This window comes from Calliphora vicina, unplaced genomic scaffold, assembly GCF_958450345.1.
Source record: "Calliphora vicina unplaced genomic scaffold, idCalVici1.1 scaffold_15, whole genome shotgun sequence".
Lineage (NCBI taxonomy): Eukaryota > Metazoa > Arthropoda > Insecta > Diptera > Calliphoridae > Calliphora > Calliphora vicina.
The window spans coordinates 776,809-793,839 of NW_027052566.1; the positions used below are offsets into that span (position 1 = coordinate 776,809).

At 26.3% G+C, this 17,031-nt stretch overlaps 1 protein-coding gene across 1 annotated transcript; it reads left to right on the forward strand.

The window, feature by feature from the left end:
- Positions 1–9,970: 9,970 nt before the first annotated feature.
- On the forward strand, positions 9,971–10,966 carry LOC135963020 (myb-like protein P). Its single transcript, XM_065514804.1, has one exon. It carries the CDS (start codon positions 9,971–9,973, stop codon positions 10,964–10,966), a length of 996 nt encoding a protein of 331 aa, XP_065370876.1.
- Positions 10,967–17,031: the final 6,065 nt, after the last annotated feature.

Sequence of the window (17,031 nt, forward strand, 5' to 3'; positions counted from 1 at the left end):
TCTATAGGAAATACTGTAGTACACAATATTTTCTATAGGAAATACTGTAGTACACAATATTTTCTATAGGAAATACTGTAGTACACAATATTTTCTATAGGAAATACTGTAGTACACAATATTTTCTATAGGAAATACTGTAGTACACAATATTTTCTATAGGAAATACTGTAGTACACAATATTTTCTATAGGAAATACTGTAGTACACAAAATTTTCTACAGGAAATACTATAGTACACAATATTTTCTATAGGAAATACTATAGTACAAAATATTTTCTATAGGAAATACTATAGTACACAATATTTTCTATAGGAAATACTATAGTACACAATATTTTCTATAGGCAATACTGTAGTACACAATATTTTCTATAGGAAATACTGTAGTACACAATATTGTCTATAGGAAATACTGTAGTACAGAATATTTTCTATAGGAAATACTGTAGTACAGAATATTTTCTATAGGAAATACTGTAGTACAGAATATTTTCTATAGGAAATACTGTAGTACAGAATATTTTCTATAGGAAATACTGTAGTACAGAATATTTTCTATAGGAAATACTGTAGTACACAATATTTTCTATAGGAAATACTGTAGTACACAATATTTTCTATAGGAAATACTGTAGTACACAATATTTTCTATAGGAAATACTGTAGTACACAATATTTTCTATAGGAAATACTGTAGTACACAATATTTTCTATAGGAAATACTGTAGTACACAATATTTTCTATAGGAAATACTGTAGTACACAATATTTTCTATAGGAAATACTATAGTACACAATATTTTCTATAGGAAATGCTGTAGTACACAATATTTTCTATAGGAAATACTGTAGTACACAATATTTTCTATAGGAAATACTGTAGTACACAATATTTTCTATAGGAAATACTGTAGTACACATTATTTTCTATAGGAAATACTGTAGTACACAATATTTTCTATAGGAAATACTGTAGTACACAATATTTTCTATAGGAAATACTGTAGTACACAATATTTTCTATAGGAAATACTGTAGTACACAATATTTTCTATAGGAAATACTGTAGTACACAATATTTTCTATAGGAAATACTGTAGTACACAATATTTTCTATAGGAAATACTGTAGTACACAATATTTTCTATAGAAAAATACTGTAGTACACAATATTTTCAATAGGAAATACTGTAGTACACAATATTTTCTATAGGAAATACTGTAGTACACATTAATTTCTATAGGAAATACTGTAGTAAACAATATTTTCTATAGGAAATACTGTAGTACACATTATTTTCTATAAGAAATACTGTAGTACACAATATTTTCTATAGGAAATACTGTAGTACACAATATTTTCTATAGGAAATACTGTAGTACACAATATTTTCTATAGGAAATACTGTAGTACACAATATTTTCTATAGGAAATACTGTAGTACACTATATTTTCTATAGGAAATACTGTAGTACACAATATTTTCTATAGGAAATACTGTAGTACACAATATTTTCTATAGGAAATACTGTAGTACACAATATTTTCTATAGGAAATACTGTAGTACACAATATTTTCTATAGGAAATACTGTAGTACACAATATTTTCTATAGGAAATACTGTAGTACACAATATTTTCTATAGGAAATACTATAGTACACAATATTTTCTATAGGAAATACTGTAGTACACAATATTTTATATAAGAAATACTGCATTACAGAATATTTTCTATAGGAAATACTGTAGTACACAATATTTTATATAGGAAATACTGCAGTACAGAATATTTTCTATAGGAAATACTGTAGTCCAGAATATTTTCTATAGGAAATACTGTAGTACAGAATATTTTCTATAGGAAATACTGTAATACACAATATTTTCTATAGGAAATACTGTAGTACACAATATTTTCTATAGGAAATACTGTAGTACACAATATTTTCTATAGGAAATACTGTAGTGCACAATATTTTCTATAGGAAATACTGTAGTACACAATATTTTCTATAGGAAATACTGTAGTGCACAATATTTTCTATAGAAAATACTGTAGTACACAATATTTTGTATAGGAAATACTGTAGTACACAATATTTTCTATAGGAAATACTGTAGTACACAATATTTTCTATAGGAAATACTGTAATATACAATATTTTCTATAGGAAATACTGTAGTACACAATATTTTCTATAGGAAATACTGTAGTACACAATATTTTCTATAGGAAATACTGTAGTACACAATATTTTCTATAGGAAATACTGTAGTACACAATATTTTCTATAGGAAATACTGTAGTACACAATATTTTCTATAGGAAATACTGTAGTACACAATATTTTCTATAGGAAATACTGTCGTACACAATATTTTCTATAGGAAATACTGTCGTACACAATATTTTCTATAGGAAATACTGTCGTACACAATATTTTCTATAGGAAATACTGTCGTACACAATATTTTCTATAGGAAATACTGTCGTACACAATATTTTCTATAGGAAATACTGTCGTACACAATATTTTCTATAGGAAATACTGTCGTACACAATATTTTCTATAGGAAATACTGTCGTACACAATATTTTCTATAGGAAATACTGTCGTACACAATATTTTCTATAGGAAGTACTGTCGTACACAATATTTTCTATAGGAAATAATGTCGTACACAATATTTTCTATAGGAAATACTGTCGTACACAATATTTTCTATAGGAAATACTGTAGTACACAATATTTTCTATAGGAAATACTGTAGTACACAATATTTTCTATAGGAAATACTGTAGTACACAATATTTTCTATAGGAAATACTGTAGTACACAATATTTTCTATAGGAAATACTGTAGTACACAATATTTTCTATAGGAAATACTGTAGTACACAATATTTTCTATAGGAAATACTGTAGTACACAATATTTTCTATAGGAAATACTGTAGTACACAATATTTTCTATAGGAAATACTGTAGTACACAATATTTTCTATAGGAAATACTGTAGTACACTATATTTTCTATAGGAAATACTGTAGTACACAATATTTTCTATAGGAAATACAGTAGTACAGAATATTTTCTATAGGAAATACTGTAGTACACAATATTTTCTATAGGAAATACTGTAGTACACAATATTTTCTATAGGAAATACTGTAGTACACAATATTTTCTATAGGAAATACTGTAGTACACAATATTTTCTATAGGAAATACTGTAGTACAGAATATTTTCTATAGGAAATACTGTAGTACAGAATATTTTCTATAGGAAATACTGTAGTACACAATAATTTCTATAGGCAATACTGTAGTACACAATATTTTCTATAGGAAATACTGTAGTACACAAAATTTTCTATAGGAAATACTATAATACACAATATTTTCTATGGGAAATACTGTAGTACACAATATTTTCTATAGGAAATACTGTAGTACACAATATTTTCTATAGGAAATACTGTAGTACACAATATTTTCTATAGGAAATACTGTAGTACACAATATTTTTTATAGGAAATACTGTAGTACACAATATTTTCTATAGGAAATACTGTAGTACACAATATTTTCTATAGGAAATACTGTAGTACACAATATTTTCTATAGGAAATACTGTAGTACACAATATTTTCTATAGGAAATACTGTCGTACACAATATTTTCTATAGGAAATACTGTAGTACACAAAATTTTCTACAGGAAATACTATAGTACACAATATTTTCTATAGGAAATACTATAGTACAAAATATTTTCTATAGGAAATACTATAGTACACAATATTTTCTATAGGAAATACTATAGTACACAATATTTTCTATAGGCAATACTGTAGTACACAATATTTTCTATAGGAAATACTGTAGTACACAATATTTTCTATAGGAAATACTGCAGTACAGAATATTTTCTATAGGAAGTACTGTAGTACAGAATATTTTCTATAGGAAATACTGTAGTACAGAATATTTTCTATAGGAAATACTGTAGTACAGAATATTTTCTATAGGAAATACTGTAATACACAATATTTTCTATAGGAAATACTGTAGTACACAATATTTTCTATAGGAAATACTGTAGTACACAATATTTTCTATAGGAATACTATAGGAAATACTATAGTACACAATATTTTCTATAGGAAATACTATAGTACACAATATTTTCTATAGGAAATACTATAGTACACAATATTTTCTATAGGAAATACTGTAGTACACAATATTTTCTATAGGAAATACTGTAGTACACAATATTTTCTATAGGAAATACTGTAGTACACAATATTTTCTATAGGAAATACTGTAGTACACAATATTTTCTATAGGAAATACTGTAGTACACAATATTTTCTATAGGAAATACTGTAGTACACAATATTTTCTATAGGAAATACTGTAGTACACAATATTTTCTATAGGCAATACTGTAGTACACAATATTTTCTATAGGCAATACTGTAGTACACAATATTTTCTATAGGAAATACTGTAGTACACGAAATTTTCTATAGGAAATACTGTAGTACACAATATTTTATATAGGAAATACTGCAGTACAGAATATTTTCTATAGGAAATACTGTAGTCCAGAATATTTTCTATAGGAAACTCTGTAGTACAGAATATTTTCTATAGGAAATACTGTAGTACAGAATATTTTCTATAGGAAATACTGTAGTACAGAATATTTTCTATAGGAAATACTGTAGTACAGAATATTTTCTATAGGAAATACTGTAGTACACAATATTTTCTATAGGAAATACTGTAGTACACAATATTTTCTATAGGAAATACTGTAGTACACAATATTTTCTATAGGAAATACTGTAGTACAGAATATTTTCTATAGGAAATACTGTAGTACACAATAATTTCTATAGGCAATACTGTAGTACACAATATTTTCTATAGGAAATACTGTAGTACACAAAATTTTCTATAGGAAATACTATAATACACAATATTTTCTATAGGAAATACTGTAGTACACAATATTTTCTATAGGAAATACTGTAGTACACAATATTTTTTATAGGAAATACTGTAGTACACAATATTTTCTATAGGAAATACTGTAGTACACAATATTTTCTATAGGAAATACTGTAGTACACAATATTTTCTATAGGAAATACTGTAGTACACAATATTTTCTATAGGAAATACTGTAGTACACAATATTTTCTATAGGAAATACTGTAGTACACAAAATTTTCTACAGGAAATACTATAGTACACAATATTTTCTATAGGAAATACTATAGTACAAAATATTTTCTATAGGAAATACTATAGTACACAATATTTTCTATAGGAAATACTATAGTACACAATATTTTCTATAGGCAATACTGTAGTACACAATATTTTCTATAGGAAATACTGTAGTACAGAATATTTTCTATAGGAAATACTGTAGAACAGAATATTTTCTATAGGAAATACTGTAGTACAGAATATTTTCTATAGGAAATACTGTAGTACAGAATATTTTCTATAGGAAATACTGTAGTACAGAATATTTTCTATAGGAAATACTGTAGTACACAATATTTTCTATAGGAAATACTGTAGTACACAATATTTTCTATAGGAAATACTGTAGTACACAATATTTTCTATAGGAAATACTGTAGTACACAATATTTTCTATAGGAAATACTGTAGTACACAATATTTTCTATAGGAAATACTGTAGTACACAATATTTTCTATAGGAAATACTATAGTACACAATATTTTCTATAGGAAATGCTGTAGTACACAATATTTTCTATAGGAAATACTGTAGTACACAATATTTTCTATAGGAAATACTATAGTACACAATATTTTCTATAGGAAATACTGTAGTACACAATATTTTATATAAGAAATACTGCAGTACAGAATATTTTCTATAGGAAATACTGTAGTACACAATATTTTATATAGGAAATACTGCAGTACAGAATATTTTCTATAGGAAATACTGTAGTCCAGAATATTTTCTATAGGAAATACTGTAGTACAGAATATTTTCTATAGGAAATACTGTAATACACAATATTTTCTATAGGAAATACTGTAGTACACAATATTTTCTATAGGAAATACTGTAGTACACAATATTTTCTATAGGAAATACTGTAGTACACAATATTTTCTATAGGAAATACTGTAGTACACAATATTTTCTATAGGAAATACTGTAGTACACAATATTTTCTATAGGAAATACTGTAGTACACAATATTTTCTATAGGAAATACTGTAGTACACAATATTTTCTATAGGAAATACTGTAGTGCACAATATTTTCTATAGAAAATACTGTAGTACACAATATTTTGTATAGGAAATACTGTAGTACACAATATTTTCTATAGGAAATACTGTAGTACACAATATTTTCTATAGGAAATACTGTAATACACAATATTTTCTATAGGAAATACTGTAGTACACAATATTTTCTATAGGAAATACTGTAGTACACAATATTTTCTATAGGAAATACTGTAGTACACAATATTTTCTATAGGAAATACTGTAGTACACAATATTTTCTATAGGAAATACTGTAGTACACAAAATTTTCTACAGGAAATACTATAGTACACAATATATTCTATAGGAAATACTATAGTACAAAATATTTTCTATAGGAAATACTATAGTACACAATATTTTCTATAGGAAATACTATAGTACACAATATTTTCTATAGGCAATACTGTAGTACACAATATTTTCTATAGGAAATACTGTAGTACACAATATTTTCTATAGGAAATACTGTAGTACAGAATATTTTCTATAGGAAATACTGTAGTACACAATATTTTCTATAGGAAATACTGTAGTACACAATATTTTATATAAGAAATACTGCAGTACAGAATATTTTCTATAGGAAATACTGTAGTACACAATATTTTATATAGGAAATACTGCAGTACAGAATATTTTCTATAGGAAATACTGTAGTCCAGAATATTTTCTATAGGAAATACTGTAGTACAGAATATTTTCTATAGGAAATACTGTAATACACAATATTTTCTATAGGAAATACTGTAGTACACAATATTTTCTATAGGAAATACTGTAGTACACAATATTTTCTATAGGAAATACTGTAGTACACAATATTTTCTATAGGAAATACTGTAGTACACAATATTTTCTATAGGAAATACTGTAGTACACAATATTTTCTATAGGAAATACTGTAGTACACAATATTTTCTATAGGAAATACTGTAGTGCACAATATTTTCTATAGAAAATACTGTAGTACACAATATTTTGTATAGGAAATACTGTAGTACACAATATTTTCTATAGGAAATACTGTAGTACACAATATTTTCTATAGGAAATACTGTAATACACAATATTTTCTATAGGAAATACTGTAGTACACAATATTTTCTATAGGAAATACTGTAGTACACAATATTTTCTATAGGAAATACTGTAGTACACAATATTTTCTATAGGAAATACTGTAGTACACAATATTTTCTATAGGAAATACTGTAGTACACAATATTTTCTATAGGAAATACTGTAGTACACAATATTTTCTATAGGAAATACTGTAGTACACAATATTTTCTATAGGAAATACTGTCGTACACAATATTTTCTATAGGAAGTACTGTCGTACACAATATTTTCTATAGGAAATACTGCCGTACACAATATTTTCTATAGGAAATAATGTCGTACACAATATTTTCTATAGGAAATACTGCCGTGCACAATATTTTCTATAGGAAATACTGTAGTGTAATGCAATGCATCACTAACCATAGTAATATTCATTTATCATTTAAGTATTTACTCATAAGGTTAATCCCACTCATTTAATATGTAATAGAATATTTTACCTACAATTGTCAACTTCACTTACAATTGTCAACTTCACTTATAATTGGCAACTCTACTTATTATTGTCATCTCCTTTTTCTTTATATTATTATTCTTTATATTTATTAACGAAACAAACAATCTAATTATATATAAGAAGTATGAATCAATAAATAAAGGGCAGTTGAGATGCAACCTTAAGACAAACAACAAGTCTTTTTAATTAAAAGAGTCGAAGTTCATGCTCCAGTTGTCATCATCCACCACATGGCGATCCTGCCTCCACCATACTAAATTAAATAAAAGTGTTTAATAAAATAAAAAAAAAATAAAAACCTTGTGAACAAAACGTATTAGTGCGAATTTAAAGAAAGTTTTTGAAAAAAAAAAAAAACCAAAAACTACCAACATGATTGAATTTAATTCTTTTTTTTAAAAAAAAAATAGGATAAAAGTGTATTTGACCCTTAAAAGCCTAACTGTTTTTTAATATGCTGAACAAATAATTATTATATACTTAATATGCATTTCAAAGTAACTGTTGTTCGACAACTTTGTTCAAAGGAATTCAACAGGGGAAAGAATAAAGGGAGCAACGAAAAAAAGTGAAAAAAAAACCGTTTTAATTCTAAATATACTCTGAAAAGAACAGAACGTAAAGAACATTCCAGACATGTTGTAAATGAAAAGTAACGAAAAAGTCAAAATAACGGAAAAATTTTAAAGAAATAAAAATAACGAATCAAGAAACAAAAAAATATATAAAGAAACTAAATGAAACAAAAAAAAGGAACAAGTGCAACAACATACAAAACAATGTGAAAAAGGAGCGAAAGAATAAAGAACGAAAAATTAAAAAAAAAAATAAAATAAAAATGAACAAAAGAAGAAGAAATAAAAAACTTAACGAGTATTTAACAACAATGAGCAGAATAAAAAAGATCCGATAGACAATAAATTAACAACAACAATAATTAAATGTAAGAGTACAAAACAACAGACAAACAATTATAATAGTCAACAACAGCAGAAGAGTCAAGTATGTATGAATACCAACAACATTGACGCCCAAAATTTGTCACGCAGCATTGGTGATTGGATTATTAACATAAGTGAATTATATTCTTTTTTTAACAATACAAGATTTATACAAATAACAAATTTAATTTTAACTATAATTATACATTATTATTTTTAATATGGGAATAAACATGCATAAACATATAATAAATATACAAATTAAATGAAATAACTAAAAACAAAAGAAAAAAAAATGTTAATATAAGTTTGATCTACTTATAAAAAATAGAAAATTAAGGAAAAATAATTTAAATATATTTAAGATTGAATTTGAAATAAAAAAAAAAAAATATATATATATTTAATTATATATTTATTATATAAGTAAATGTATGTTAAAACTAAAATACTTTTAATATTATTTAAATTTCTACATTAACTAAAATTATTTTCATTATTAAATACAAAAAAAATTTAAATTAATAAAATTACTTTCTACATACAATATATTCACTATTAAATTTTTGTTACCTAATAATTAAACTTAACTCAATAATTTGTACTATATTCAAAATATTTAACTTTAATACTTTAAAAAAAAATTTTTTTCACTTAAAAATAATATTTCTGTAATAAAACAAATTAAAAAAAAAAGAAAATATATATTTTAAACAAATATTTTTTTTTATTAAAAAAACAAAAAAAAGAAAGAAGAAGAAAAATATTTGAAATCAATGTCTACCAATGAATTTGAATTAGATACTTTTAAAGAATTAATATCAAATTTTAACAGAATTAAAAAAAGAATTTTACAAAATCGGCCAATTTCAAGTAAAGAAACAAAAAAACAAGAATATATAAATTTACTTATTACATCATATAATAACATTTTAAATTATACAAGTCCTTACATTAATAACATATCGGAAAGTTTGCAACAAGATATATATGATAAAATAATAAATTGCAGAGAATTATTATTTAAATTGTAAAATCAAAATTCCAATTGGTGTGGATTTATTTCAAATAATACAAAAAGAAGTTTTAACAGAATCCATGTCTGAAACAGACATAAGTGATAGCAATTCTGAATCTGAAATTAAGGGACAACAGGAAAATTATTTATCAATTGAGACTACTGACAATATAAATAACTTTGATATGGCTTCAATAGAAGAAAAAACTAAATTTATCTCAATGTGCTCAAGCATTATACGTGAAAATTACAATGGAAACCCACTTACATTAAATTCTTTTATAGACAAAATTAACTTAATTGAGGAAATTACAGCTCCAAACTTAAACACATGTCTCATTTCATTCATAAAATCTAAATTGGATGGCAAGGCTAGGGAAGTTTTACCAAATCAGATAATTAGCACCGATCAGATTAAAGATATACTAAAAAATAGAATAAAACCCGATAGTTCCATAGTAGTAGCTGGTAGAATTGCAGCATTAAATATTAAACAAAACAATTATACAGATTTCGCAAAAAACGTTGAAGATTTGGCAGATGCCTTAGAACGTTCACTCGTGATAGAAGGAATAACAAGGGAAAAGGCACATGAAATGGCAATAGACCAAACAATCAGTGTTTGTAGAGCTAATGCAAAGTCAGACATGGTTAAAGCAATATTGGCATCAACTACTTTCAAAGAACCTAAAGATGTAGTGGCGAAATTGATTATAGAAGATTCTAATACTGAAAACCACAGCCAGGTTTTGTCAATGCGCTATAACGGAAATAGGTATAATTTCAGTCACCGTAACCAACCGCCAATGAATAGATTTACCAGACGCAACAACTATAACAATAGATTCAACAATAACAACTACAATGGTCAGAGGAACTATGAACCTGCCAACAATTATAATAATAGATCAAATAATAACAACAATAACAGTCAGAGAAACTATACGCCTACGAATAATTATAACAATAATAGAGGAAGGTATAACAATAGGTCAAATCAGGCACAGAATGCATCCATTAGGACTTTAAACTCCGAAGTCCCTCAGCAGGACGAGTTGAGGGAGGAGGAAATTTAAATTGTTTTAATGAAAATAATACTAAATCTATTTACAGTTTTAATTTACATTTTTCTGATTTTATAAGTATAAACTGTAATGTTTCACATCAAATTAATACGTTTTTAGTCGACTCACAAGCTGACATATCTGTTTTAAAAGCCTCATGCATAAAGGATGTTTTACAAATAAATGAACAAGACACAATCAATATTGTAGGTATAACTACGAACACAACCAAATCATTAGGTACAGTAAAAGCTAAATTATTATTTCCAAATCATACAATATCACAAGTTTTACACGTCGTAACAGATGATTTTAACATACCCTCCGATGGCATTTTAGGTAAGGACTTTTTGAAAACTAATAAGTGCAAAATTGATTATGATACTATGACAGTGTCATTTCACGTATACGGCAGAAACATTTCAGTTCCAATTTCTCATGGTATAAATGATAATTCACATTTTTTCCCGCCAAGATCTGAAGTTTTTAGAACATTTCGTTTGAATAATATAACAGAATCAGTTTTTATTGATTCCCAGGAAATTTGTGAAGGTGTTTTTATCGGTAAGTGTGTAGTAAATTCTAAAACTCCAGTTTTACGAATTTTAAACACCACAGATGAAATTAAATTTGTTCATAACTACGAGGTAAAAACGGAAAAACTTTCAAATTTTTATATTTACTCCATTAACAAAACTTGTGTTACTCCTTGTACTGATCGTATTGAAAAGCTAAAAAATTTATTAAATGACAAAATGCCAATAGATATCAGAAACGATTTAATACCACTATGTGAACAATATGCTGACATATTCACCTTGAAAGATGACAAGATGACCATAAATAATTTTTATGAGCAAAAATTAAGACTTAATGACACATCGCCAGTTTACGTAAAGAATTATCGATTACCATATGCACATAGAAGTGAAATAAGAAAACAAGTTCAAAATTTACTTGATAATGATTTAGTGGAACCTAGCACTTCAAACTATAATAGCCCTTTAATTTTGGTACCCAAGAAAAATCCAGACAATAGTAAATCATATCGTATGTGTGTAGATTTCAGATCAATTAACAAAAAACTAATCGCAGACAAATTTCCATTACCAAGGATTGATGATATACTAGATAATCTGGGTAGAGCAAAACATTTTTCTATACTTGATCTTTTTTCTGGATTTCATCAAATTCCGCTTCACGCAGAGTCAAGAGATATAACGTCATTTAGTACAGATCAAGGCACATTTCGTTGGAAGGTTTTACCTTTTGGACTAAACGTAGCACCAAATTCATTTTCGCGTATGATGTCTATCGCATTTTCAGGTCTAGATCCTAACAAAGCATTTTTGTACATAGATGATATTATTGTAATCGGATGCAGCAAAGAACATCATTTAGCTAATTTAACAGAAGTTTTTAAAATATTGAGGAAGTATAATTTAAAAATAAACCCTTATAAATGCAATTTCTTTAGACCGGAAGTTACATTTCTTGGTCACAAATGTACTTCTAATGGACTCTTACCCGATGATACTAAAATAATTGCTATCAGAAATTACACAATACCAAAAGACAAGGACGCTGTTAAACGTTTTGTTGCTTTTGCCAACTACTACAGACGATTTATTCCAAATTTTGCGTCACTCGCTGCCCCACTAAATAATATGACACGGAAAAAAGTAAATTTTGTTTGGAATAAACATTGTCAAGAGTCCTTTGAAGCTATTAAAGCTAATTTAGTATCACCCAAAATCCTTCAATATCCGGATTTTAACAAACAATTTTTAATCACGGTTGATGCTTCTAAGATAGGGTGTGGTGCAATTTTAAGTCAGAACTTTAACGGCAATGATTTACCAGTGTATTATGCATCAAAGGCTTTTAGTCAGGCAGAACAAAAGAAACCTGTAATTGAACAAGAACTTCTTGCAATATATTTCGCAATAAACCAATTCAGACCCTACGTTTATGGAACAGAATTTGTTGTCAGAACTGACCATCGACCATTAGTATATATATTCAACATGAAAGATCCTTCATCAAAACTAACGAAAATAAGACTTAAGCTTTCTGAATATAACTTTTCAATAGTATACATAAAAGGTAAGGATAATGTAGGGGCAGATGCATTATCCCGCATTTCAATTCAAGAATTAAAGGATGGAACAACCAATGGAACAACCAATGGAACAGTTTTGGCCATGACAACTCGGGCAAAGTCGGTACAGAATAGGATGACAAAACCACTAGTTAAGGGTAATGACGTTATAAATTTAAAAGTTTATGATAAATTCTCACATAATTTTAACAAAAACGTTTCCAAAATAAAGTCAGAACTATATTATGAAAATGGTAAAATATCTAACATAAGATTGAAAATATATAATAGATTTAAATTTAAATTTCTTATAGATGTTGAAGTTGTTAACGAATCATTGAATTTTGATGATATGCTTTCGAGGCTCGAGAAAGAAGCCAACAATAATAACATTTATAAAATGGAATGGTCAAAGAATGACAGTTTTTTTAGTAGCTACAGTATACAAAATTTGAAAACCCATGGTAACAGAATATTAAAATCACTAGAAATTATGTTAGTAGAACCGATTGAAACAGTTTTTGACAAAGATAAACAAACAAAACTTTTAGAGATTTATCATAACGACCCTATTATAGGTGGACATTGCGGAAGTAAAAGGTTATATGCTAAATTAAAAACAAAATATTATTGGAAGGGAATGACCAGAACAATTGCTTCATTTGTAAAGAATTGTAGAAAATGTAATTTGAATAAAGTGAAAAAAGGAAATAAAGAAGAACTTGTTATAACCCCTACTCCCATTATGCCTTTTAACATTATAGTACTGGATATATTTAATTTTACAATATTTTTTATAGGAAATACTGTAGTACACAATATTTTCTATAGGAAATACTGTAGTACACAATATTTTCTATAGGAAATACTGTAGTACACAATATTTTCTATAGGAAATACTGTAGTACACAATATTTTCTATAGGAAATACTGTCGTACACAATATTTTCTATAGGAAATACTGTAGTACACAAAATTTTCTACAGGAAATACTATAGTACACAATATTTTCTATAGGAAATACTATAGTACAAAATATTTTCTATAGGAAATACTATAGTACACAATATTTTCTATAGGAAATACTATAGTACACAATATTTTCTATAGGCAATACTGTAGTACACAATATTTTCTATAGGAAATACTGTAGTACACAATATTTTCTATAGGAAATACTGCAGTACAGAATATTTTCTATAGGAAGTACTGTAGTACAGAATATTTTCTATAGGAAATACTGTAGTACAGAATATTTTCTATAGGAAATACTGTAGTACAGAATATTTTCTATAGGAAATACTGTAATACACAATATTTTCTATAGGAAATACTGTAGTACACAATATTTTCTATAGGAAATACTGTAGTACACAATATTTTCTATAGGAATACTATAGGAAATACTATAGTACACAATATTTTCTATAGGAAATACTATAGTACACAATATTTTCTATAGGAAATACTATAGTACACAATATTTTCTATAGGAAATACTGTAGTACACAATATTTTCTATAGGAAATACTGTAGTACACAATATTTTCTATAGGAAATACTGTAGTACACAATATTTTCTATAGGAAATACTGTAGTACACAATATTTTCTATAGGAAATACTGTAGTACACAATATTTTCTATAGGAAATACTGTAGTACACAATATTTTCTATAGGAAATACTGTAGTACACAATATTTTCTATAGGAAATACTGTAGTACACAATATTTTCTATAGGAAATACTGTAGTACACAATATTTTCTATACGAAATACTGTAGTACACAATATTTTCTATACGAAATACTGTAGTACACAATATTTTCTATAGGAAATACTGTAGTACACAATATTTTCTATACGAAATACTGTAGTACACAATATTTTCTATAGGAAATACTGTAGTACACAATATTTTCTATATGAAATACTGTAGTACACAATATTTTCTATAGGAAATACTGTAGTACACTATATTTTCTATAGGAAATACTGTAGTACACAATATTTTCTATAGGAAATACTGTAGTACACAATATTTTCTATAGGAAATACTGTAGTACACAATATTTTCTATAGGAAATACTGTAGCACACAATATTTTCTATAGGAAATACTGTAGTACACAATATTTTCTATAGGAAATACTGTAGTACACAATATTTTCTATAGGAAATACTGTAGTACACAATATTTTCTATAGGAAATACTGTAGTACACAATATTTTCTGTAGGAAATACTGTACTACACAATATTTTCTATAGGAAATACTGTAGTACACAATATTTTCTATAGGAAATACTGTAGTACACAATATTTTCTATCGGAAATACTGTAGTACACAATATTTTCTATCGGAAATACTGTAGTACACAATATTTTCTATCGGAAATACTGTAGTACACAATATTTTCTATCGGAAATACTGTACTACACAATATTTTCTATAGGAAATACTGTAGTACAGAATATTTTCTATAGGAAATACTGTAGTACAGAATATTTTCTATAGGAAATACTGTAGTACAGAATATTTTCTATAGGAAATACTGTAGTACAGAATATTTTCTATAGGAAATACTGTAGTACAGAATATTTTCTATAGGAAATACTGTAGTACAGAATATTTTCTATAGGAAATACTGTAGTACAGAATATTTTCTATAGGAAATACTGTAGTACAGAATATTTTCTATAGGAAATACTGTAGTACAGAATATTTTCTATAGGAAATACTGTAGTACAGAATATTTTCTATAGGAAATACTGTAGTACAGAATATTTTCTATAGGAAATACTGTAGTACAGAATATTTTCTATATGAAATACTGTAGTACAGAATATTTTCTATAGGAAATACTGTAGTACAGAATATTTTCTATAGAAAATACTGTAGTACAGAATATTTTCTATAGGAAATACTGTAGTACAGAATATTTTCTATAGGAAATACTGTAGTACAGAAGATTTTCTATAGGAAATACTGTAGTACACAATATTTTCTATAGGAAATACTGTAGTACACAAAATTTTCTGTAGGAAATACTGTAGTACACAAAATTTTCTGTAGGAAATACTGTAGTACACAAAATTTTCTATAGGAAATACTGTAGTACACAAAATTTTCTATAGGAAATACTATAGTACGCAAAATTTTCTATAGGAAATACTATAGTACACAATATTTTCTATAGGAAATACTATAGTATACAATATTTTCTATAGGAAATACTATAGTACACAATATTTTCTATAGGAAATACTATAGTATACAATATTTTCTATAGGAAATACTATAGTACACAATATTTTCTATAGGAAATACTGTAGTACACAATATTTTCTATAGGAAATACTGTAGTACACAATATTTTCTATAGGAAATACTGTAGTACACAATATTTTCTATAGGAAATACTGTAGTACACAATATTTTCTATAGGAAATACTGTAGTACACAATATTTTCTATAGGAAATACTGTAGTACACAATATTTTCTATAGGAAATACTGTAGTACACAATATTTTCTATAGGAAATACCGTAGTACACAATATTTTCTATAGGAAATACTGTAGTACACAATATTTTCTATAGGAAATACTGTAGTACACAATATTTTCTATAGGAAATACCGTAGTACACAATATTTTCTATAGGAAATACTGTAGTACACAATATTTTCTATAGGAAATACTGTAGTACACAATATTTTCTATAGGAAATACTGTAGTACACAATATTTTCTATAGGAAATACTGTAGTACACAATATTTTCTATAGGAAATACTGTAGTACACAATATTTTCTATAGGAAATACTGTAGTACACAATATTTTCTATAGGAAATACTGTAGTACACAATATTTTCTATAGGAAATACTGTAGTACACAATATTTTCTATAGGAAATACTGTAGTACACAATATTTTCTATAGGAAATGCTGTAGTACACAATATTTTCTATAGGAA

What these genes read in the sequence shown, in the direction of transcription:
- LOC135963020 (XM_065514804.1), top strand. Translation starts at nt 9,971, where the DNA reads ATGTCTGAAACAGACATAAGTGATAGCAATTCTGAATCTGAAATTAAG.